The sequence below is a fragment of the Rhinoraja longicauda genome, chromosome 7, assembly GCF_053455715.1.
Source record: "Rhinoraja longicauda isolate Sanriku21f chromosome 7, sRhiLon1.1, whole genome shotgun sequence".
NCBI lineage: Eukaryota > Metazoa > Chordata > Chondrichthyes > Rajiformes > Arhynchobatidae > Rhinoraja > Rhinoraja longicauda.
This window is the reverse complement of record NC_135959.1, coordinates 3,554,810-3,580,243: the sequence shown is the minus strand read 5'-3', so window position 1 is coordinate 3,580,243 and position 25,434 is coordinate 3,554,810. Positions and strand designations below refer to the sequence as shown.

The 25,434-nt window shown below is 43.1% G+C and overlaps 1 protein-coding gene across 2 annotated transcripts in view; it reads right to left on the bottom strand.

Moving 5' to 3' along the window:
- The window catches only part of uvrag (UV radiation resistance associated gene), a 292,355-nt gene that overhangs the window by 191,250 nt on the left and 75,671 nt on the right, over positions 1-25,434 (bottom strand). For both annotated transcript variants that reach the window (XM_078401991.1, XM_078401992.1), the window contains exons 8-9: positions 25,078-25,204; positions 3,467-3,551 (exon numbers count right to left, since the gene is read on the bottom strand). In XM_078401991.1, coding sequence (XP_078258117.1) covers positions 3,467-3,551; positions 25,078-25,204 — 212 coding nt within the window. The remainder of the gene's footprint in view (positions 1-3,466; positions 3,552-25,077; positions 25,205-25,434) is intronic.

Genomic DNA, 25,434 nt, shown 5'->3' with positions numbered 1-25,434 from the left:
AGCCATCTGTGACAATGAATTCCACAGATTCACTACCCTCTGACTAAAGATATTCTTTCTCATCTCCTTTCTAAAGGTACATCCTTTTATTTTGAGGCTATGGCCTCTGGCCCTAGACTCTGCCACTAGTGGAAACGTCCACTCCACATTCGCTCTATCCAGGCCTTTTCACTATTCTGTAAAAGCTGGTTATTTCTTGCATGGAACATAAGATGCTAACAAGAATACTAACACCGAACACCAATGAAAGGCAAGAAGAATTATGCATTTAAAAGCACCATTGGATAGCATTATTTTTAGAAGGTACCTGTCCCAACTCCACTTAACCAACTGAGGATTAAGAGCTCAGTGCATTGAAGGTCAACAAGATGCCCATGTTTGATACGGCACTAGTGTTTGGATGTGGATTGTGGAACACCACAGTATGTTTTGTAACATTAAATATGCTTAAGATCATAAGTGATAGGAGTAGAATTAGGTCATTCGGCCCATCAAGTTTACTCCACCATTCAATCGTGGCTGATCTATCTCTCCCTCCTAACCCCATTCTCCTGCCTTCTCCCCATAATCTCTGACACCCGTACTAATCAAGAATCTATCTATCTCTGCCTATATATTTAATCCACTGACTTTGCTTCCACAGCCTTCTGTGGCAAAGAATTCCACCGATTCACCACCCTCTGACTAAAGAAATTCCTCCTAATCTCCTTCCTAAAACAACCTTTAATTTTAATAAGTAGAAGTTGTCGCACAACTGGCTTTCATTAAATGATAAATTAGCATGGAGTTAGATACTTGGGCATCATGGAGGTGGTAACTAGCAGCCATGGAAAAGGAAAAGAAACTCTTTTGATCTGAACAGTAAGAAATTGGTGATAGATGTGAAATCCAGCTAAGGTTTGCTTTAAAGGTAGTCAAAAAATGCTGGAGTAACTCAGTGGGTCAGGCAGCATCTCGGGAGAGAAGGAATGGGTGACGTTTCAGGTCGAGACCCTTCTTCAGAGGTTTGCTTTATATTGGTTTATATGCAGACCTTCCACTCGTAGGTAAATGAGTGGGAGAGCACGTTAAGTCTGGTTCTTTAGGGTAGAACACCAACATACCACAAAAGGATATGGGCCTTACATCAATAACCAAATTAAGGAGGCATCTTTTGAAATCAAGGATATACAAGATTGTGTTTATAAACACCATTACTCAGTCGCAGCAATAGTTTTAGCAGTGTCTGGACATGTTTACATGAAGGATGTTCTGTAAAATCACAAAGTACTCCTCCCACGGAGGGGTACAGAAGTTAAGGTTGTGCAGCTGGTCCAGATAAACATGGAAATCTTATGAGGATCGCTTAAGTGCACGGACTTCTCCGAGTTCAAATGAAGTGTAGTTTTAGCCAAAAAAAAATGAGGATGCAACAAGCAGAGTAGATACTGAATTTTTCCCAAAGGCAGTGTATCCAGGATTGAACCTGGTTCCAAAGAGGTTGCACAAACTTGTATTGTTTTCCCAGAAACATCTTGGAACAAATTCCAAACATTAATAATCTCACTTCATTCATCCTATCTTCTGAAATTATCATTCAATGAAGTTACAGTGAGTGAAATATCGGAACTAATTTGGTAAAATATGCCATTCAATTTCCCAGTTATTTTCATGCTTAATGTTTTAGTTTGTGTTGCCGCCTACAAATTGTGGCAGCATCTAAAATTTGATAATTGGCCATAAAGGATTACCTCATTTCTTGGTTAGTTTCACGTGGATCCTGGTGGGAGGTTGGTGGTATAAAATGCTCGTGTAATATGAACTTGTTGATGTAAAATAGTCGAGCAAGCCAAATTCACGCTAAGGCAAGGACTGGGTGGTACTCTCCGACAGCACTTGATGACAAGCCAAGGTGAGGAGCTCAAAATTTGCCTGGTACCCTTGGTTAATTTTCTATGAATATATCCTACTGTTCACAGTTAGATAAGAAACAATCAAAACAGGAACAGGAGCTTGAAGGGAACAGAACAAAATGGTAGAGAACAAAACAGTCAATTAAACAGTGGAAATGCGTAGGAAGGAACTGCAGATGCTGGTTTAAACCGAAGATATAGACACACAAAGTGGATATTTTTAAGGCGGAGATTGACAGGTTATTGATTAATAAGGGGACATCATTGAAAATTACCGAATAGTAAAAGGCCTGGATAGAATGGATGTGGCGAGGATGTTTTCACTCGTGAGTCGAGGACCTTAATCTCAGAATAAAAAGACGCACTTTTACAAAGGAGATGAGATGGAATTTCTTTAGTCAGAGGGTGGTGAATCTGTGGAATTTATTGCCAGACAGTTGTGGAGACCAAGCCAATGGATATTTTAAGGCGTGATTGACAGATTTTTGATTAGTAAGGGTGTCAGGAGTTATGGGGAGATGGCAGCAGAATGGGAAATATAGATTAGCCATGATTGAATGGCAGAGTAGACTTTATGGGCCGAATGGCCTTATTCTGCTCCGAGAACCTATGAACTTAAATAATAAGGAGGTCAAGGCCAGACTTGGCCATCACCCTGAAGGGAATATTTTACCCTCCAGAAGGCCGAAACGGAAATGGGTAGAGAGGGGCTTGTCACAGGTACTGAAATCGGGTAAAATTCCCCATTTATCTCACGTAGAATTTGAACGACGTACTCAATGACAGAAGAGGAACACTGCCAAGAATCGGCAAGTCCTACATACTCAGTCAGCGCAGGAGCAGACAAACAGTCAATTGAGGCAACGCATCATATGAATCCTGTCAACCACCTCAGTAGAATCAGACAGGTTGCTTCACTACCTAACTAATGCCATGAGGAAATTTACTCGATTGAAATGGTGTCAACACAGAGGTTACGTTGATTTTTTTATTTTCGCTTTTCGCCCTGTTCCAAGCATAAAACTTGGTTTCTAAGATTAAAAGTGCAGATTCTGAAGGACACGGCCTCTTAATCGCCAGCATCAAAATGGATCATATGCAGCCGAGCTTTCTTGGTCAAATTTGAACAAATTGTGCCAAAAGATTAAATGAAGGTGAACAAACGTTCAGCTTTTTCCTACTCAATTAATTCCTCTACAGGGAAATGTATGTTTCAGGCATCAGTGCAGAATACTTTCTTCCACAAGAATTCAGTGTCTATATATTAAAAAAATACAAGGCAGCTTCTCTGAGACGCTTTAACTTTTGATGTCTGGCAAACTATGAAAAATAAAAGCCAGTCCTAGTTCCTTTTCTTCAAGTGATAATATTTATATTGGTCACATTACATTTTTCTAATTACAGCAATATTACCAAACAGTTTAACATTGCATGACGGGCACTGTTACAAAAGATCAATTGCCTGGTGAGTATCTTACTACGGATTACCAATACAACATTTGCCAAGCATGGGAAAGTTAGGGAGCAGGCATGAATCGACAATAAATTAGAAGGAATTTTATAGAAGTGTTTACCTTTTTGCTATACACCCTTTCCTTTCTTCATTCATAGACGTGTCCTCCACTTGTAAGCAATGTCTTTTACTTACGAACACCTTTTCTAGAGAGGATCACAAAAGGAATCGATATTTCAGTTTTTAACATAATGTACTTGGTCAAGAGATTAAGGAAAGGCTGACTTCTTTTCAAAATTGATTCCTATCTGGCCGAGTTAGAATAATTAGTAACAGTTTCTCATGGAAAATTAACAACTGTTCCTGCCCCAAGAATTTTACTCAATATTTTTCAGCTTCCATGCCAACTTCAGGTTAAATGCAGTCACTCACTTTGTTTATGTACATGTAATTTCCTCAGTATTTCAAGCATAGGATTGCAATTTGTCATTTGTGACAGGACGGAATTATTTTCCAAGTTGAAATTAAAAAAATATTACAGACATGCACATAATTGGTTTCAAGTAACAGTAATAAATTAAAGGAAACTAGTTAACAGCGCTGATAAAATTAAAGGCCAACATGACATTTCACTTCTCTAGGGTCATACTTGTAATTAAAATAAAGCAAGCGACTCTCAAATCTTCAATGCAGCAGAGCTGGAGGGATTAACCAACTGCACACCAAACACAGCAAGGAATATGCTAAGAGAAATTATATAAGTAGATAACTATTTGTTTGAGTTTTATTGAGGAAATTACCTTAGATTTACTCTTGATAAACTACACGGCAGAGCATAATTTCATGCTTAACATTATTATAATAAAATGCTATGCAAAGACGATCAACAAGGAAATGGATCCTGCGCCAAAAGTCGGCTGTTTACTGCTTGGGTTAAAAGCAGGTCACTTTACAAAGGAAGAAAATCAAAATTATTTTCAAAAATATTCATTTAAACCAATGCTGGGGGATGGGAAAAGGAAAACTAACCATGTTTCTTTATTTTTAGACACAAGAGACAGCAGATGCTAACTTACCAAAAAAAGCCAAAGTGCTGGAGTAACTTAGCGGGTCAGGCAGCATCCCAGGAGAGCACGGAGAGGCCACGTTTCGGGTTGGGACCATTCTGCTGCCTGATCCGCTGTGTTACTCCAGCACTTTGTGTCCTTTCTCCTTCCAGAAAACGGCAGAGTGGCTGACAGTAAAGTTGCTGCCTTGCAGCGCCAGAGACCCGGGTTTAATCCTGACTTAGGGTGCTGTCTGTACGGAGTTTGTATGTTTTCCCTGTGACCACGTGGGTTTTCTCCAGGTGCTCCGGTTTCCTTCGACACTCTAAAGACGTGCAGGTTTGGAGGTTAAATGGCTTCAGTAAAATTGTACATTGTTCCTAGGGTGTAGGGTAGTGTTAGCGTGTGGGGTTTATCAATGGTCGGCACGGATTCGTGGGTCAAAGGGTGTGTTTCCACACTGTATCTCTTAAATCTAAATTCTTAATTTGGAGCACTAGAGGACAGAATTCCAGCAGCCTGGCAAATCACTGATACCAAAATAAATGTCAGCACTGTTCCAGAGTCAAGTGTTTTATTGTCATATGTCCCAGATAGAACAATGAGATTCTTACTTGCAGCAGCACAGCACAATATGTTGCACTTTTGCATTGTGAATCGCCAATAATCCCTTGGACACGATCCTTTGCAGTACCTCCTTCATCAGACTAGAGGCAGGAGTGGAGTCTTCAACCTCAGTGACCAGAGTTCAATAACAGGGACAGTTTCTTCCCCGATGTTATCAGGCAACTGAACCACCCAACTACCAACTAGAGAGTGGTCCTGACCTACCGCCTACCTCATTGTAGACCCTCGGAAGATCTTTAATTGAACTTTACTGTACTTTTTCTTGCACTAAACGTTATTCCCATTATCATGTATCTGTACACTGTGGAGGAACAGCACCTCATATTTCGCCTGGGCAGCTTGCAGCCCAGTGGTATGAACATTGACTTCTCCAACTTTAGATAGTTCCTCTGTCCCTCTCTTCCCCTCCCCGTTCCCAGATCTCCCTCTATCTTCCTGTCTCCACCTATATCCTTCCTTTGTCCCACCCCCCTGACATCAGTCTGAAGAAGGGTCTCGACCCGAAACGTCACCCATTCCTTCTCTCCCGAGACGCTGCCTGACCTGCTGAGTTACTCCAGCATTTTGTGAATAAATACCTTCGATTTGTACCAGCATCTGCAGTTATTTTCTTATTGTATACTGTGGATGGCCTGATTCCAATCACGTATAGTGTTTTCACTGACTGGATAGCACTTTACATTGTATAGGAAAAAAACAGCAGATGCTGGTTTAAATCAAAGGTAGACACAAAATGCTGGAGTAACTCAGCGGGTCAGGTAGCATCTCGGGATCCCATTCCTTCTTTCCCAAGATGCTGCCTGACCCACTGAGTTACTCCAGCATTTTGTGTCTATCTTTGCTTTACATTGTATCCCAGTACACCGTGACGATAAAAAACGAAAACTAAACGAATAACATTTCAAGGTTTGATAGAAATGCAGATATAAAATTATAAACTTTTATGGAAATTTTAAAGCTCTCCATGCACAACTAACCTACTGATTAAGAGACCCAAAGTGCTGAAGGAACTCAGCAGGCCAGGCACCATCTCTGGAGAACATGGATAGGTGACATTTCAGATCGGGACCCTTCTTTGGGTTGGGTCTGAAGGAGGATCCTGACCAGAAACATCACCTATCTATGCTCTCCAAAAATGCCACCTGATCCGCTGAGTTACACCAGCAATTTTGTAAACCAGCATTTGCATTTCCTTGTATCACCTTCATACCGACTGATGAATTTTACATCCACCCAGAAACCTGCACAGTGAAGATTTCTCGCATCTTTATCGCGGTTCTCTCACCCCAAGATTCCAGATCAAACCGTGCTGATCCTTGCCGGCAATTCTGTCCCAAACCCAGAGGGATCTGCCGGTTCAGTCTACCAGTGGAAACCAGGACTAATCTACAGCGGGATCTGGCATTGTAGTACTTTAGCTCGGGGATGACAGAGGAACTTAAGATCCTTTCAAACAAACATTCATGACTTTAAATATTTCCATTATTTGTAAATACTACATTTTAATAAATTTATCTCTTAAATTTCTTTTTAATTTGGTTTTAATTCGACAGAGTCATATAGCACAGAAACAGGGCCTTCTACCCAGTGCGGCCATGTTGACCAAGAAACACCTGCCTGCATTTGGCCCATATTGCTCTAAACTTTTCGTATCCATTAATCTGTCAAAATGTGTTCTAAAAGCTGTTATAGTAGCTGTTTCAACTAGCTTCTCTGGCAGTTTGTTCCATATACCCACCAAACTCAATGAAAGTTGCCCCTCAGGTTCCCATTAAATCTTTCCCCTCTCACCTCAAACCTTTGTCCTCTGGTTCTTGATTCCCCTACTCTGTGTAAAAGACTCTGGGTATTTTATTCTAAAATCCAATTCATTACCTCAATTTGCTGTTAAATGCTTTCCGAATATCAAGAATTTCTGCCACATTGAAGCAACAGGCTTCACCAGACGGTCTACAAATGAGCAGAAAGTAAACCAGGCTCACATTTGGATGTGGTCAATTGAGTGGGTTGTCTCAACAACACAGAAGGAAATCAAGAGCAAAGACAATAGACAATAGACAAGAGGCCACGCTTTCGCTCAATTTTGACCATCAAACATCACTGGCAAGTCAAATTGGGTGGCAAGGTGGCACAGTGCGAGAGTTGCTGCCTCACAGCATTTGCAGCACGAGACCGACTATGGGTGCTGTCTGTACAGTTTGTACCTTCTCCCCGTGACCGTGTGGGTTTTCTCCAAGATCTTCGGTTTCCTCCCATACTACAAAGACGTACAGGTTTGTAGGTTAATTGGCTTGGGTTTGTATACTTGGTGTATGTGTAGATTGTCCCGAGTATGTAGGCTTGTGTTAATGTGCAGTGATTGCTGGTCAGTGTGGACTCGGTGGGCCGAAGGGCCTGTTTCCGTGCTGTACCGCTAAATAAACAAAAATTGTTATTGAATGCCAGATAAGACACAAGGGGGCAAAACAGCTCATCCATGTTTCTATATCTTATAGAACAATACAGTAGAAACAAAGAACTGCAGATGCTGGTTTATACCAAAGATAGATACCAGGTGCTGGAGTAACTCAGTAACTCTGGAGATTTCTCCAGAGATGCTGCCTGACCCACCGAGTAACTCCAGCATGTTGTGTCTATCATGGAACAGTAGAGGATAGGAACAGGTACTTTGGCTCACAAAATCCATGCCAAACATTATGCCAAGTTAAATTAATCTCCTTTGCCTGCACATTATCCTACGCCTCTCTTCACTGCACATCCATGTGCTTCTCGAAAGGCTTCTTATCTAAACACCACTGATGTATCTGCTTCCACAGTCACGACTGGCAGCATGTTCCAGGCACCCACCACTCTGTAAAAAACACCTGGCCTCACACGTCTCCTTTAAACGTTGCTCCTCTCACCTTAAAGCCTTGTCTCTAGTCTCTGACATCCACACCCTGGAAAAAAGATTCTGACTGTCTTATGTCCTTTTCTCTCTCAATGCGTTTTCTGAATTTTTCAATGGGGCTCACTCAATATCAGTGTTATCTCCGGCTTAATCTATCCCTTGTACAATTTCTATTTATAACACACAAATGGCACAGTAATGAGAAGTCCAGACTGAACCTGGGACCATATGGGCTCGATGGCCTTGTGCCTTATCTTAAACAGATTTTTCAGCACATCGTTAGCATCAAGACTACCAAGTGTTTGCTTGCTTTTGCAGACACACTATGCAGCTGGCATCTTGTCAATGATTATCCATTTCCTCTATTTTGCAGGAAAACATCAGATGTGTCCCTGAAGAAACTTTGCTTGCTCGCAATTCGTAGATTTACGAGCCGGTGCTGCCAAAATGGGATTTCTTATTCCCCGTACAGTGATCGAGTGTAGTCATCCAGGGCAAAACATATTGCTGCCATTGGCAACACCAGACAACATCTGCAGATTACGCAAACTCCAATGCCAACAAGTGCCCTCCAACAGTTGGGATTCATTTCACTGTTCTCGCATTAAGAAGAAACACAGCTTTTTTTCTGGGAGAGCAGGCATGCAAAATTGTCTGTCATCTTTGGCTTTAATCAAAGGGATGACCACACATGGCAGCACAATAAAGATTTCACAAAGGGAGGACAAACGCTGCTCTGGCCTCAGTTCTGCTCCTAAAAGATTAATATTCAACTTTGGTTGTCAAAAATTGCAGCAGGATCTTGATCGGATGGGCAGGTGGGTTGAGGGATGTTTGATGGAGTTTAATACAAAGAAGTGAGAGGTGTTGCATTTTGGGAAATCTAACCAGGGCATGGCCTACACAGTGAATGGCAGGGCTTGTAGAGCAGAGGTACCTCCGAGTGTGGGTACTTGGTTCCTTGAAAGTGGCATAGGGTGGTCAAGGCGGCTTTTGGGACATTGGCCTTCATCAATCAGAGTATTGAATATAGAAGTTGGGAGGTCATGTTACAGTTGTACAGAACATTGGTGAGGCCATATTTGGGGAATTGTGTTCAGCTTTAGACACCTTGTTAAAGGAAAGATGTTCTTAAGGTGGAAAAGGTGCAGAGATAACCACAACAACTACTAAAGGAATGGGTGACGTTTCGGGTCGAGACCCTTCTTCAGACCCTGAAGAGTTCTCGAAACGTCACCCATTCTTTCTCTCCCAAGATGCTGCCTGACCCGCTGAGTTACTCCAGCATTTTGTGTCTACCTTCGATTTAAACCAGCATCTGCAGGGTATTTTTCCCCATAAACTACTATAGGCACTGTTTCCAATGCTCCGGAGGTAATAGACCAAGTTCATTTCATTCTCCAGTTTCCTCCCACATTCTGATGGCCTCTAATCTTTCCTTTCTTGTTCACATGACCCATATTGAGCTCTTGCAATGCTATTCTCACAGAACTGATCTTTCAACTACCCTTCGGAATTTGTGGCTCAAATAGTTAGCTGCTCTCCCCTTGTACATTATATCTCTCCCTCATCGCACGGCATCGCAAAAAATCAAATCCATGATCTGTATTCTTGCAAAGCTTTCTGCTACTCAATTTCCAATCGCGCTTGTCTCTCCAAAAATCCTTTAACGCTTCTGTGATTTTCTAAATTTATATTGATCTTGCCAGAAAGTCGGTGTTGGAATCTCTCAGAGTAGGTTCTATCCCTGTACTGTAAAGACAGTGGAGAAAAGGACAAAAGTATCATGACCAAGACAATCGAACTGTCCTTTCCCTTCAAGCTTGGAAGCCTTTGTCATGCTTGTCCCAATTTTCAAGGTATGTCTGGATGATTCCCCTGGTCCCGTCCAATACATTCAATAATGCCAGGGTAAAAATCTCCAACTAACTCGCCATGTCCAATATCTTTGCTTCATCTCCTGTTTCACATCCACCTGCAACCCCTAACCAGATGAAATTTTATCTGTGCTCCTCATCCAAACAATTAAAATGGGTTCTACCCTTACCACAGAAAACAAAAGGTATTGATCAAAGCCAAAAGTAGCAGAGTATATGCCCAAGATAATCTTAACCTTCCTTTTCCTTTGAATTGAAGCCGTTGACGTGGCTGTTGCAGCTAATACTTCATCGTATGTCTGGATGGTGCTTCATTTTCCGGGTTCCTGTATCCACCTATCACTCGCCAGGCTTTGTCCTGCCCCCACTGGTTTTCCAACTCCCTCTCTCCAGTTGTCAATCTGAAGAAGGGTCTTGACCCGAAACATCGTCTGTCCGTTTCCTCCAAAGATGCTGCCTGACCTACCGAGTTCCTTCAGCAGTTTGTGGTCCACGCAAGATTCCAGCACCTGCAACACTTGGTCTCTTCATCAAAACCCTTGCCTGACCTGCGTTGCAAAATGAACAGAAATTTCCTCCAACTGAAACCACAAATTCAATAGCTCGCCCCAGTCTTCCTGTTTTCCTGACCTGCATTTTGAGTGTTCTTTGTGTGATTTCCACCATTGAATTTGCAAAGGGATTAGCAAAGACCTGCAAGACTTTCAACTGGGCTATCAATTCCACGAATATCCCTCTGCACAAGCGATCGAATGCCAACCCGCATGCTAGCAATGCAGTTTTCAGGGCATGTCGTCCTTATTCCATAGACTTATGCCCTCCATAATCAGTCAAAATGAAAACTGCACTAATCTTTGGTAGTTTGGTTTGAAGATGATGCAGCAAGCTACACATGCACAACTTCAACTCCAAGTTTATGTTGGATGGTCACCCCTCATTTATCCTCCACAAAACAAAACAAATGAATGGAAGTATTTCACAATGCCGAGTGCAAGTCGTCAATCACGAGCCAAATAATAAGAGGGTGTCAAATGGATGCCATGTGTAGTGCATTCATAACGATGGTTGGAAAGAGAAGAATGTTGAAGTAGATGGTGCTGGAACTTGGTTTTCAATCCAGCACCGTAGGGAATAAGCCTCCACTTCCATTGTTCAGGAGGATCATTAGATTACAATCTCTATTCTCCCGTACTTAGTTGGAAAATATTGAAGTCAACGCATTCAGAATCTGAAAAATACAGCACAGAAACAGGCCCTTCGGGCCACAGAGTCCATGCGGATTCTCCACCATCCTAAATCTACATTTATCTTGTTTATTTTTTTCCCTACATTCCCCCCCACCCCCCCAATTCTCCCACTCATAAGTCAGAATTGAGCAGAAATAGGCCATTCGGCCCATCGGGTGTACTCCACCATTTAATCATGGCTGATCTATCTTTCCCTCTCAACCCCATTCTCTTGCCTTCTCCCCATAACCTTTGACAACGTTACTAATCACTCACCCACACAGCAGGGACAGTTTACAGTGGCAAATGACCCCACCAACCCGCACGTCTTTAACATGTAGGGAGCATCATGGAGCACTTGGGGGAAACCTCCGCGGTCCAGGGTTAGTGTGCCAACTGCACACGGACTGTAGAGAAGAGGATTCAACCTGGGTCGCTGGAACTGTGAGGCAAAGGCTCCGAGCTAGCGTCACTGAACCACTCAAAACTCAATGCTCAACTACCAACAAGCAAATAACAAAAAGCGTTACATAGAACATAGAACTGCACAGCACAAGAATAGGTCCCTTCCGCCCAAAATGTCCATGCCAAACATGATGTTAAGGCCACCTCTTATCTACCAGTATATAAGCCATATCCCTCCAGTCCCTGCGTATCCATATGCCTATCCAAAAGTCTTTTAAATGCCACTAACGTGTCTACTTCAACCATCACCCATGGCAGCGTGCCACCTTTTGAGTGAAAAAATTTGCCCTGCACATCTACTTTACCAAATCATTTTATAAGAAACTAGACCAAGTCGACCCATTGGGCCCAAACCTACATTGGTGCAGCACCCTCTTCCCCCCCTCCCTCCCTCCACTCTCTCCCTCCCCCATCCCCTCCCCCCCACTCCATCCTTCTCAACCCCCTTATCCTTCCTCCTCCCCCCTCTCGCCACCCCCTCCCTAAGAGATAGTTAAACTTAAAAATGTGAATAACTTAAAAAATATAACACCGATTTCAATGAAACTTCTTCCATTAGCACCAAAGGGACGACGGTGAGTAAGGTGGACCTACAATTGTCGCACTACCGTGTACCGTTTTGGCTGTAGTCCAGGAACAAACAAACAAACAAACAAACGAGAGTTTTAGTATATAAATAACAATGGGAAATGCTTAGAATTGTCATCTGGGGTTCCTCATCCCAAAGATGTTGCCTGACGTGTTTAGCATTCAAATTTTCTGTTTTTACTTCAGATTTTCAGTGTCTTTTTGCTTTTTGATTTCCTCTCACCAGAGCCTGACACACCTTACACTCCAGAAGGAATTTTTTATACACATCAACACAGGGTATTTATTACAAAGGGAAATGTGAAAACTTCTCAAAAGAAGAAGCATTTATCTAACAAGCTGCATCATGCATTAGCTTAATCTTTTGATGGAAATCAGCTCAGCATCTGTCCAATATGTCAAGAATGCCACAAACAAAAGAAAGAACTATAGGCTCGATTTTAAGCACAAGATGCAAGGTATACATTTATCAATTAAAATGTACATATTTCATATTTTCTGTTTTTTCCATAAAACTGCTGGATTTCATTTCATATCACCCGTACACCAGCATTACCCTACACACGACAGACAATTCACAATGTTTACCGAAGCCATTTAACCTGCAAACCTGTACGTCTTCAGAGCGCGGGTGTAAATCGGAGCACCGAGGGAAAACACACTCAGTCACAGGGAGATGGTACAAACTCCATACAGACAGCACCCATGGTCAGTACTGAACCCGGGTCTCTGTTAAGACGGCAACTCTACCGCTGTGTCACTCCAGCTGAGTGGCCCTAAACCCGTTTCAGGTTGGGACCCTTCTTGAGACAAACATTGCCTCCACAGATGCTGCCTGGCCCACTACTCCTTCAGTACATTTTGTTTTGTTCAAGCAACAATAGACAATCAGTGCAGGAGTAGGCCATTCGGCCCTTCGAGCCAGCACCGCCATTCAATGTGATCATGACTGATCAAACACTTGTTTTGTTCGAGCATTTGCAGTTCCTCGTGGCGCCATCTAGTCCACGAGCTTTCCATGTTAACTGGAGCTTTCCCAACATGCAGGCAGTTACGGTAGGTAGCAGCACAAGCAGAGTTTGGGGCTTCATTTCACAATTCCGTTTTCGGATCTGAATTCAATTATTCAATCTGGAAATATGGAGAAATTTGGCAGTTCGCTGTTCTAAAAGTGCCAACAGAATACAATCACTGGAGGCAAAAGAGATTCAGATTTTTTCTTAATAAGGCACAGTTGTTGGAGATAAGCAGAAAAAGTACTAGAGACGTACATTATCAACTAGCCTTGGGCATTACTGAAGCCAAGTGAAAATATCTTCCTTTCCTAAGACTGGCTAACTTGAACAAAATTCTGTGGGTGAATGTTGCAACATAAGTCAGTGCCGTACTGCATGGAAACAAGCAACTTTGGGCTAACTCGTTCATGCTGACCAAGATGCCCCACATCAGCCAGTCTCATTTGCCTGCGTTGGCCATATCCCTTTAAACATTTCCTACCCATGTAACAGTCCTTTTGTCTTTTAAATGCCATTGTGGAACTTGCCTCAACTCCCTTCAATGCTCGCCCAGATACCCACCATCCTCCGAATGAAAGAGTTGCCCCTCTTACGTTAAACATGTTCTCTGGTTCTTGATTCCCTTACCCAAGGTAAAAGACCCTGAGCATTCACCTCATGATATCATGAATATTCCCCTCATGATATTATACACCTCAATTAGATACCCCTCATCCTCCAGCGCTCCAAAGAATAAAGTCTGAGCCGACCCAACCTCTCCCTCTGGCTCAGGCCCTCAAGTTCTGGCAACATCCTTGTACTAGAAGGGTTCCGATCCGAAACGACTCCCACCCCATGCAGGACACTGTCACTGCACTGAGTAGCTCCTTCAGTGACAGACTCCTTCACCCCAAGTGCATGAAGGAGAGATATAGGAGGTCCTTCCTTCCCGCTGCTGTGAGACTGCACAACCAGCACTGCTCCCAGCAGACGAGTCAACAATAACAGCTAAGAACACACGAAAAACTGATGACAATTTATGTATCTTTTATTTATAATGAATGATCTCTTGCTATCCACTTTGCTGCTGTAACACTGTCAATTTCCCCAGTGTGGGACGAATAAAGGAATATATTATTATTATATTATCGCCTATTCCTTTTCTGCAGAAAAGGTGCCTGAGCCGCTGAGTTACTTTTTATGTCTATCTTCGGTGTAACCGACAGCTGCAGTTCCTTCCTACACTCCTTGCAAATCTTCTCTGCACTCTTTCCAGCTTAATGACAACTTCTCAGCATGCTCCCATCCTTACAGTTGCATTTCTGCAAAATGAATAAATTCAGATAACAATCTTTCACTCCTTAAACCTACAGTTCTTTCCTGCAGGAGAAAACAAAATACAGGCTTGAAATATACTGGTGTCTCGGGTCACAGGGCAACATTCATTGAAAATCAGCAGACACATGCTATAACTAGTGAGCCTCATGTAATCATATCATATCATATATATATATATATACAGCCGGAAACAAACCTTTTCGGCCCTCCAAGTCCGTGCCGCCCAGCGATCCCCGTACATTAACACTATCCTACACCCACTAGGGACAATTTTTACATTTACCCAGCCAATTAACCTACATACCCGTACGTCTTTGGTAATGTGGAGTTTCCCATCACCGACCACCCCTACGCTCTCTAAAGAGATAAATCTTCTAACAAGGAACTTCTAGTTATTTGCAGTTATTTATTAATTCTCAGATTTTATCTTGTACAGGTCCACCACCACTTTTCCAGCAACTGGTAGTCCGGCACTTCCTTTAATCCAGACAAAATTATGAGAGCGCACTTGAAATCTCCGCCAGGAAGTTCCCCCGAAAATGTGGCGCCTAGGCCGAATGAGGCGACTGATCTCAACCTCATTGGGACTTTGGCAGCTGATCGGCGAGTCAAAATTTGCCATCTGCAGGCCAGGGATCTGGAAGGATTTTGCAAAAATTTGTGCAGAATGTCTCAGATTAAAAGCCAGAAGGCCATGTTAAAATGACCATTTTATCGGGATGCATTACAGCATGGTTTGGGAACAGGTCCATCCAGACTGCAAGAAATTGCAGAGTCGTGAATGCAGCCCATACTATCCCACAAACATCCCTACCATTGGTAGGCACAAAATGCTGGAGTAACTCAGCGGATCAGGCAGCATCTCGGGAGAGAATGGGTGACGTTTCGGGTCGAGACCCTTCTTCAGACTGATGTCAGGGGAGGGGGTGGGAAAAAGATAGAATGTAGTCGGAGACAGCGAGATAGTGGAAGAACTGGGAAGGGGGAGGTGCTAGAGAGGGAAAGCAGGGACTATCTGAAGTTGGAGAAGTCAATGTTCATACCGCTGGAGTGTAAACTACCCAAGCGAAATATGAGGTGATGTTTTGAAAATTTTGAAAACATTGCTAATTTTGACAATACAATAATTTGCTTACTTATTAATTATGAAGGAAGACAGAAGCTACAAAGAGATAAGGATAGGCTGAATGAATGGGCAAAAGTCTGGCAAATTAAATATAATGTGGGGGAAATGCAAAACCGAACATATTGGCAGAAAATGTTTGTGTGGCACGGTTAATAGAGTTGCTGTCAGAGATCCAGCTTGGGTCAGAGTGATATTTGCACAGAGATGCACATTCGACAAGATGAAACAAGTTTCCTCCCTCATGCTAAAGTGCTGGTAGGAAAATAGGCGACTGTAAACTTCCCCAAGTGTGTAGTGAGGTAGAATCTGGGGGTGGGAGGTGGGGGAAGAGTTTAGTTTAGTTTATTTAGTGTCATGTGTGCAGAGATACAGGGGGGGGCTGTTCTGCATGCAAACCCATCAAATTATACCAGATACCAGGCCAATAGATCCTCTTCTGGAACGGTACACAGAGATTTGCTATGTTCCAGCACCATCTTGCAACCTCCAAATCTTTGAAAAGTCCGATCTTGGCCCAAGGCGCTGCGCCTGCGCTGCCCTCGCAGCTGCGGCTTGCCTGCAGTCCGTTTGTCTTTTGTGTTTTTTGTTGTTTGTCTTAATTGTAGTTTAGATATGATGTAGTGTTTGTGGTTGTGTGTTATGTGTGGGGGGGGGGGGGGGGGGGTGGGAACTGTAAAATTATCTCTTCCGAACGGAGACCCGACCTTTGTTTTCTGGGTCGTGTTTCCGTTCCCGCTGCGGCCTACCACCAGCCATGCACCTGGCGGCCTCCACCTGGGACCACCCGGGCTCTGGTTCGCAGAGCCCGCGGACCGGACTCACCACCTGCGGCGCTGGCTGCCTTCGGAGGCTGCGGGAGCGGCTGCGACACGTCTCCGGAGGCTTCGGCGCGGGCCGCCTGGACGTCGGATGCCCGCAGGCCCTGCCCTGGGTGGGGGCCGACATCGGGAGCTCCGGCAGCGGCAGCGTCTTCGCCCGCCCCGAATCGCGGGGCTTGGGTCGGCCCGCCGCGGCGCTTCAATGTCGGGAGCCCCGACCGCCCCGATGTGGCAACTTCAACAGCCTGACCGCGGGAGAAGACGGCAGGGGAAGAGAAAAGACATTCTGTCCTTCCATCACAGTGAGGAGGGGACTGGAGGAGACTCACTGTGATGGATGTTTCTTTTGTTTGGTGTTGGTTTATGATTGTGTGTGTTATTGCATATTTCTATTGCTTATTTTTATTGGTCTTATTGTTGAACTGCGGGTAATCTTTCATTTCACTGCACATTTATGTGTATGAGACAAATAAATAAATTGACTATTGAAGGAGAGATGCAATTTCTAATATTTCTCACTTTAAGGCTCGGTGTCCTGGTGGCACTGGATCGATGAGGATGGGGTCGGCCTGGCCCAGCGCGATGCCGTCAGCTCCTTCCACCGCTGCACCGCTCAGCTGCCGCAGGCTGCGCTCAATCCTCTTGCTCACCCAGATGCTCCAGAGAGTGGCATTGACGACATAATTACCACTGAAAAATCTCCATCAGCAATTAACTTGTAGATATCATGAATCTCTCAGACTGGAGCAAACACAAGGAATTGCAGATGTCAAAAGCTTGCTGGAATAACTCAGCGGGTCAGGCAGCATCTCCGGAAGTCATGGATAGGTGACGTTTTAGACAGTAGACAATGGGTGCAGGAGTAGGCCATTCAGCCCTTCGAGCCAGCACCACCATTCAATGTGATCATGGCTGATCATTCTCAATCAGTACCCCGTTCCTGCCTTCTCCCCATACCCCCTGACTCCGCTATCCTTAAGAGCTCTATCTAGCTCTCTCTTGAATGGTCGGAACCCTCCTTCTGACTTCAGGAGAAGCACACTGTAGGAGCTACGTAGTATATTCCTGATGTTAATTCACACGTTCATAATTTGGTTCAATAAAATCTTTTTCTTTCTGAAGGGAATTTACCAATGCTGACAATGATTTAGCATCTCACCTAAATGGCCAACCTTAATGACCTAGACTGGACAGCGTTCATCAACATTTCTTTCAAAGAGCCCTCTAACGCTGGGTTACATCTTTTATCACCCAATGCACTTTGCAGATGGTCTTGTGGGTGTCAACAAGGACCCTGTTGTGCTCTTTACACCAGGTCAGAAACCCATTGAAGGAAAAGCTCTCATGAAGGCAACATGAGAATTTCCTACTGTGACTGAACAAGCCAAAAGGCCTGTTCAAGGTAGTTCTACACATCACCTGCAGGTCTTGCTCCTGTTCAAATTAACCAAAAATAATAAACTTCTAACAGTGGTAGTTTTATATAACAAGGATGAAATGGCACTTGTCCTCTTTACATTGATATATTAATATTTGCAGTTACTCCCAGTTAGCTCAGCCCAACTCCCACTGGCTCAGTGGCATTCATCATGTAAACTTTAACCTATTTATTTCTTCAGATGCATAATACGTGGCAATTAACAACATGAAATGTCATTTGCCATGGCGTGGACTTTGTCAAGGCCTTCATTGTAGCCGTTTCCAAATACCTCATCATTTTAAAGTTATTGGAGATGATTTTGACAGTTTTTTAGGATATAGATGCAAAAGAACGGCATCAGTTTAGAGATACAGTGCGGAAACAGGCACTTCGGCCCGCCGAGTCCACGCCGACCAGTGATCCCCGCACATTAACATTATCCTACACCCATTAGGGACAATTTTTACGTTTATCAAGCCAATTAACCTACAAACCAGTACGTCTTTGGAGTGTGGGAGGAAACCGAAGATCTCGGAGAAAACCCGCACAGGTCACGGGGAGAACGTACAAACTCCGTGCAGACAGCACCCGTAGTCGGGACCGAATCCGGTGCTGCATTCGCTGTAAGGCAGCAACTCTACCGCTGCGCCACCGTGGCATCTCAGAAAGATCTGTGACAATATATTTTGAGAATATGCCATATTCAGCATTTCTTTACAACAAAGGCGGCCATTCAGCCCATCAAATTAATGCCACATCTGGAGCAATCTCATCAAACCCATTCCTCGACCATTCATTCATGTGCCCATGAATACCCTGCTGATTCCATTACTAACCACCTGCATTGCGGCAAATTTACTGCAACCAGCAGTAATTTTTTCACTCCTTTGAAATGGAAAAGGAAAGTAGTGCACCCAGGGAAAACCTGTGTGGTAATCGGGAGAATATTCAAAGGTCACACAGGTAGTATTGGAGGTCAGAATCAAACCTTGGTCATTGGACCTCTGGGACAGGTTCATTACCTATAGCCCCACTGTGCCGTCGAATGATAAGTATTTTCTCTCTTTTCTGGACCTTATCTTGCACTTAACGTCATTTTCTTTATCCTGTATCTGTACACTGTGGGTGGCTTGTAATCATGCATACTCTTAACAGTGATTGGGTAGCACACAACAAAAAAGCTTTTCGCTATACCTCGTACACGTGACAATAAGTTAAACTAAACTAAGATGATAATCATAGAATCATAAAGTGAAACAAACTTAAAGCCAGCATAAAAGGTTCAACGGTTAACGGTCACTGTGTGTGGTCCAAACGCAAGTAATTCCATCGAGTCCCTCTGACCATTTAGCCAACCTTGAGGCTTTAGAGTCAGGGTCATCGAGACTTATAGCATGGAACCAGGCCCTTCAGACCACCATGTCCACACTGACAATCAAACACCAAGGTTACACTAATCTCATGCAGGAAGGAACTGCAGATGCTGGTTTATACCACAGTGTGCTGGAGTAACTCAGCATCTCTGGAGAAAAAGGATGGGTGACGTTTCGGGTCGGAAACTTCATTAGACTGCTTTCCACTAATCACAGGGTTTTTTTTCTCTGCCACGTTCCCTTCAACTCCTCTCAGATTTTACCATGTACCTACACACCTGGGAAAAGTTACAGCCATCAATTATTCGACCAATTCACATCTTTAGAGTAGAGGAGGAAAAACACCAAGTGGGAACCCACAAAATCACTGAGAGAATGGGTGAACTCCAGAGACAGAACTGGAGGTTAGGTTTGAACAAAGGATGTTGTGCCATTATGCCAGACCAAGATAGATTCAAACCAACTTTTAGTTTAGTTTAGTTTAGAGATACAGCATGGAAACAAGCCCTTCGGCCAACCGGGTCCGCGCCGACCAGCGATCCCCGAACACTAACACTATCCTACACCCACTAGGATTTACGTTTATCAAGTCAATTAACCTACAAACCTGTACGTCTTTGTAGTGCGGGAGGAAACCGAAAATCTCGCAGAGAACCCATGCAGGTCACGGGGAGAACGTACAAACTCCGTACAGATAGCACCCATAGTCGGGATTGAACCCGGGCCGCCAGCGCTGCATTCGCTGTATGTCAGCAACTCTACCGCTGCACCACCGTGACCGCCCAACTCTGGTACACTACAAGAAGATTAAGGCTCAGCTGAAATGAAAGAAAAAGGAACCATTTGGCCCTTCGAGCTAATACCGCCATTCAATATGATCATGGCTGATCATCCAAAATCAGTACCCCGTTCCTGCTTTCTCCCCATATCCCTTGATTCCGTTAATGGAATCTATTCATTCCCTCCACACATATGCTGCCTCACCCTCGAGCACTTTGTTTTCTGTCTCAGTAATAACATTTGAAACAAATTAAACAGAATCCCTCACTCCTCCTTATTGTGAAATAGAATTGATTCATGAAAAAAATTTAAATTTTACAGCATTATTTTCAGCAAGACAGCGACCAAGTGCACTTCCAACACAGTGCAACAGTCCAATTTAACTAATTCACCGCCTTCTCATTGAAACACTCTACATTGTCCATATACTGTGAATGGCTCGATTTCAATCATGTATTGTCGTTCCGCTGACTGGTGAGCACACGACAAAAGTTTTTCACTGTACCTCAGTACACGTGACAATAAACTAAACTGAAGTCATCTGGATGTTATCAATGCTAAGAAACCACAGGCACCTTGCGTAACAAGCAGGTGTTAAGTGCTTGAAAAGCAGCACGTAATTTTAAAATGCGTTAATGAAACATATATGCAACTACGCTGTCAGCAGGTAAATTTGAGCGCTTATTACAAAAATGCCAGTAGGTAAATCAAGGTAAAGGAACAAACTCTTTATTTCAAAAGCGCACACATCTAATACGCTTAAAACGTGAGGTGCCAGTACTTGGAAAACAAGACTAGGTTGAGCAGAAACCAAATTGGTGAGACAGAAATTCAGGATTGAAAGTTTACTTTCTCAGGTTGTTTCTGCAGAGTGGAGGGGGCATATTTAATTAACTGCTGAGTTATTGAGATGCAGCAATTACAGATGTGTCTATTTCTGGAAAGGCCATGTCTGGCTGCCGAAGGTTTATTTTCTCTGAAGACTAGTTACATTCGGGTTTTTTTTGCATTTCCGTCGCTGGATTTGAACATTCCTATACTATGCAGGATTACAATGCGGTATTTTTGAATTGAACTGAATTGAATAAATTTTATTAGCCAAGTATGTATACATACAAAGAATTTGCCTTGGTGTCAATTTTATTAATTGTTTGAAAGATACAGCATAAAAACAGGCCTTTCGGCCCACCGAGTCCATGCCGACCATCGATCACCCGTTCACACTAGCTGTTTGTTATCCCACTTTTGCATCCACTCGCTTCACGCCAGGGGCAATTTACGGAGGCCTATTAACCTACACGTCTTTGGGACATGGGAGAAAAGTGGAGCATCAGGAGCAAACCCACATGGTCACAGGAAGAATGTGTAGGAATGAAACCAAGTGAGTCGAAGGTATCACAAAAAGCTGGAGTAACTCAGCGGGTCAGGCAGCATCTCAGGAGAGAAGGAATGGGTGACGTTTCGGGTCAAGACCCTTCTTCAGACTGATGTCAGGGGAGGGGGCGGATCAAAGAAAGGATGTAGTTGGAAACAGGAAGACAGTGGGAGAACTGGGAAGGAAGGGGGAGGGGAAAGAGAGGAACAGAGGAGCTATCTAAAGTTAGAGAAATCAATGTTCATACCGCTGGGGTGTAAATGCTAAGAAACTTGTGATACCTTCGATTTGTACCAATATCTGTAGTTATTTTCCTACAAAACCAAGTGATTCGGTTTGTTCAGGGAGCCTCATGAGGGATGTAAAGCTGAGGCTCTATAAGGCACTGGTCAGGCCGCTTTGGAATATTGTGAGCTGTTTTGGGCTCCATATGTGTGAAGGAGAGATATTGGACGTCCTTCCTTCCCGCTGCTGTGAGACTGCACAACCAGCGCTACACCCAGCAGACCAGTCAACAGACCAGTTAACAGTAACAGTTTAAAAAAACACAGTAAATGATGACAATTATCCTTATCTTTATTTTTATTTATAATGAATGTCTCTTGCTATCCACTTTTCTACTGTAACACTGCAAATTTCCCCGGTGTGCGACAAATAAAGGAATTATATATATAAATATCTGAGGAAAGATGTGCTGTCTCTGGAGAGGGTCCAGTGGAGGTTTACAACAATGATCCCAGGAATTGGTAGGTAAATCTATGATGAGCGTTTGTCGGCACTGGGCCTGTACTCGCTGGAATTTAGAAGAATGAGGGGAGACCTCATTGAAACATACAGAATAGTGAAAGGCTTGGATGGAGTGGATGTGGAGAGGATGTTTCCACGAGTCGGAGAGACTTGTGGTCATAGCCTCAGAATTAAAGGACATTCTTTTAAGATGATGAGGAGGAATTTCTTTAGTCAGAGGGTGGTGAATATATGGATTTCTTTGCCACAGAAGGCTGTGGAGGCCAAGGCAGTGGATATTTTTAAGGTATAGATAGGTTCTTGATTAGTACAGGTGTCAGAGATTATCGGGAGAAGGCAGAAGAATGTGTTTAGGGGGGACAGATCGAACAGCCATGATTGAATGGCGGAGTAGACTTGATGCGCCGAATGGCTTAATTCTATTCTTATCACTTATGACCTTCTGACTTATGGCCTTATGACCCTAACTGGAGATGCATTAACAATCAATATTAGATCTCGCTGTAGGTTAAATAAACAGCCCTCACTTTCTATGACTTTGTTTTACACACAGAGGGTGGTGGGTAAATGGACACATGTGCCAGAGGAGGTGGTTGAGCCAGCTACTATATAACAGCATTTAAAATCCATTTAGACTGGTACATGGAAAGGTTTAGAGATACATATATGGGCTAAACACAGGCAGGTGGGACGAATGGAAATGATGCTTCCTGGTCGGCATGAGCAGGGTGGTGAGTATATGGAATGAGCTGCCAGAGGAGGTAGCTGAGCCAGGTATGATAACAACATTGAAAAGGCACTTGGGCAGGTACATGGATAGGAAAGATTTAGAGGGATATGGGCATGTGGGATGACTGTAGATGGGGCATCTTTCCTGGTGTGGGCAGGTTGTGCCGAAGGGTCTGTTTTCATGCTGTATGACTATGACTTCTGACGGCAATTGAGTGTGAACACATAATTAAACGGAGGGGCCAAAGACAAGATGTTCCATGAGGGACAGCAAATCAAGAGCATTTTACCAATGTTTTTTTACAATGACCTCAGAAGCATATGTAGTATCAGAAGTCGACCATATCCACCCATTCTTCTTATTGCAGCTTCTTTATTATTCCATCAGAGAACACGGACACAAGTGTCTTGTAGGTACACACAGCAATCCCCAACTGGAATCATTCCAACTACAGTAATTCTATCTAATTCACCTCCTCCCTAATCCATTTGTTATTCTACAGCACACTGACAAAAGCAATTTCCTCTCTTCCTCAGGGCGATTTTATCATACTTTTGACAATGAAGAGCTGAAATCGGAAACTAAATTGATGACAGCCAAGTGCCTTCTTGGAGACAAAAAAAACGGAAAATAATGAAATCCTTCAAGAAAAAGGATTGTACACAGTTGCTTCCCCTTATTTTGCTGAAATCAAGACTGAACAGTCCTCCACCTCCAACAAATGTGCAACAAGATCTCAAACTTTAGAATACTTTTACCTCTTAAAAATGCAAACTCGGGCCACAAAATTATGGTTTCAATTTAGTGCTTTTTTTTTCTTCAAATGTGTTCATTACAGCCTTTAATTATTTTAAAAAGGAAAATAACCAGATTTATTTTTTTATAACGCCAATTTTAAGGTGTAAGTGTCAGTGGCTGCAACTAAAAGTAATGCCCCAAGGCTGCTTTGTGGGAGCTAATGGTCTCAATTACATTTTAATTCAACCCACCAGAGAAGGTTTTTGTGTTATGAATTTAACCAATTTTTCCCCTAAATATATCTCATTATCTCCAGCAATATCTAAATTAACAGCAACTAGTCACACCAAGGGATTTGGTTCCTACCCAATTTGAGAAAATGTGAGATTTCCACCAATTTTCAACTTCAATGACCTAATTCTCAACGAAAATAGTTTTGCAGGAACCAGCGATGGATCGGCCGTCTTACCATCCCAGCCCATTCGCACTAACACACTCCTAATATATACTTGACAGAGTGTTTGACACATTGCTGACAATGAGTGATAGTACCGGAGACAAATGTATGAAAACCTTCGCCCTTTGGGCATTTTTCTCCTGAATGCACATGGGTCTTAATTTCCCCAGATGCTAGGCAAACAAAAAAAATTGAATTTAAATCATCAAGGCACCAAACTTTGGTGGGAAAATGCAAACAGCTAAACTCAGGAACATTGCTCACTGAAGTCTGGGAAGAACAGGATTTTTTTTTTAAACTTCACCAGATACCTGAAATAATTACAGATTTTGAATATGCATCACAAAAAAAATATCTATCAATAACTTCATGTTAAATCGAGGACACCTTAAATTGGATTCCCTTTCATTTTAGAAAAAAAAAGTCAGAGGTCACTTTTCCTTCCGGAATGATTCCATTGCTCCTGTTAATCAATTTAACTCTCAAAAGTCTGCTCAGGCTATTATTTAGTCTCAAGGAACTGCAGATGCTGGTAAAAAAAACAACGTGCTGGAGGAATTCAGTGGGTCAGGCAGCATTGCTGAGTAACATGGGGAGATGACGTTTCGGGTCGAGACCCTTCTTCAAACGGACTAGATTTTGTTGCCCCAAGTGTTTGATGTGTATACAAGCAAACAAGAAATTGACCTCATAAAAGGGCCTCAAAGGCTTCCTTTGCCTCCATCTAATCCACATCACCACTATCAGGATTGTGCTGAATGCACAGATTCTTTTACCCAGAGTTGGGGAATCAAGAACTAGAGGACATAGGTTTACGGTGCAAGGGAAAGCATTTACGCACAGATATGGGACATGCTGCCAGGGAAGGTGGTTGGGGCAGATACTATAACATCTAAAATAGGTTTGGACAGGGACATGCAGAGGAAAGGTTTAAAGGGATATTAACCAACCCCAGGCTGGTGGGTCCAGTATAGATGGGGCATGTTGGTTGGTATGGGCAAGTTGGGCCAAAGGGCCTGTTTCCATGCGGTATGACTATTATTCAATGATCGTAATTTTTTCCAATATTCAAACCAAAAACAAAAATCCAAGTATTTTTGCAAAATATGTACTTGCCTTTGTCCTGGAATGCAAGCAATTCCTTCTGCAACACATCCAGCTCCCGTCCCAGTGCCTTCTCCTGTCTCTCGAGTTCATTCCGAAGCACCAGGATCTTCAACTGCAAACGCTCTCGTTCCTTTTTCTAACAGGAAAAGAACAGTAAAACCCTTTTACTTCCAACAATCACCCCTTCAGTTTACCACCATCCCCACAAGTTGCATTCAAATGGCTTAGAGAGAAATTACATTTAAAGTTCATATTCCTGGGGCTGTGTAACCAATGATGCCACTGCTGGCTTCTCCAGTACACTAACAATATCCCGAACGTTAGTGTTCACAAAGAGAAAGATTTCAGTTTCCATCGCAGTTTTAG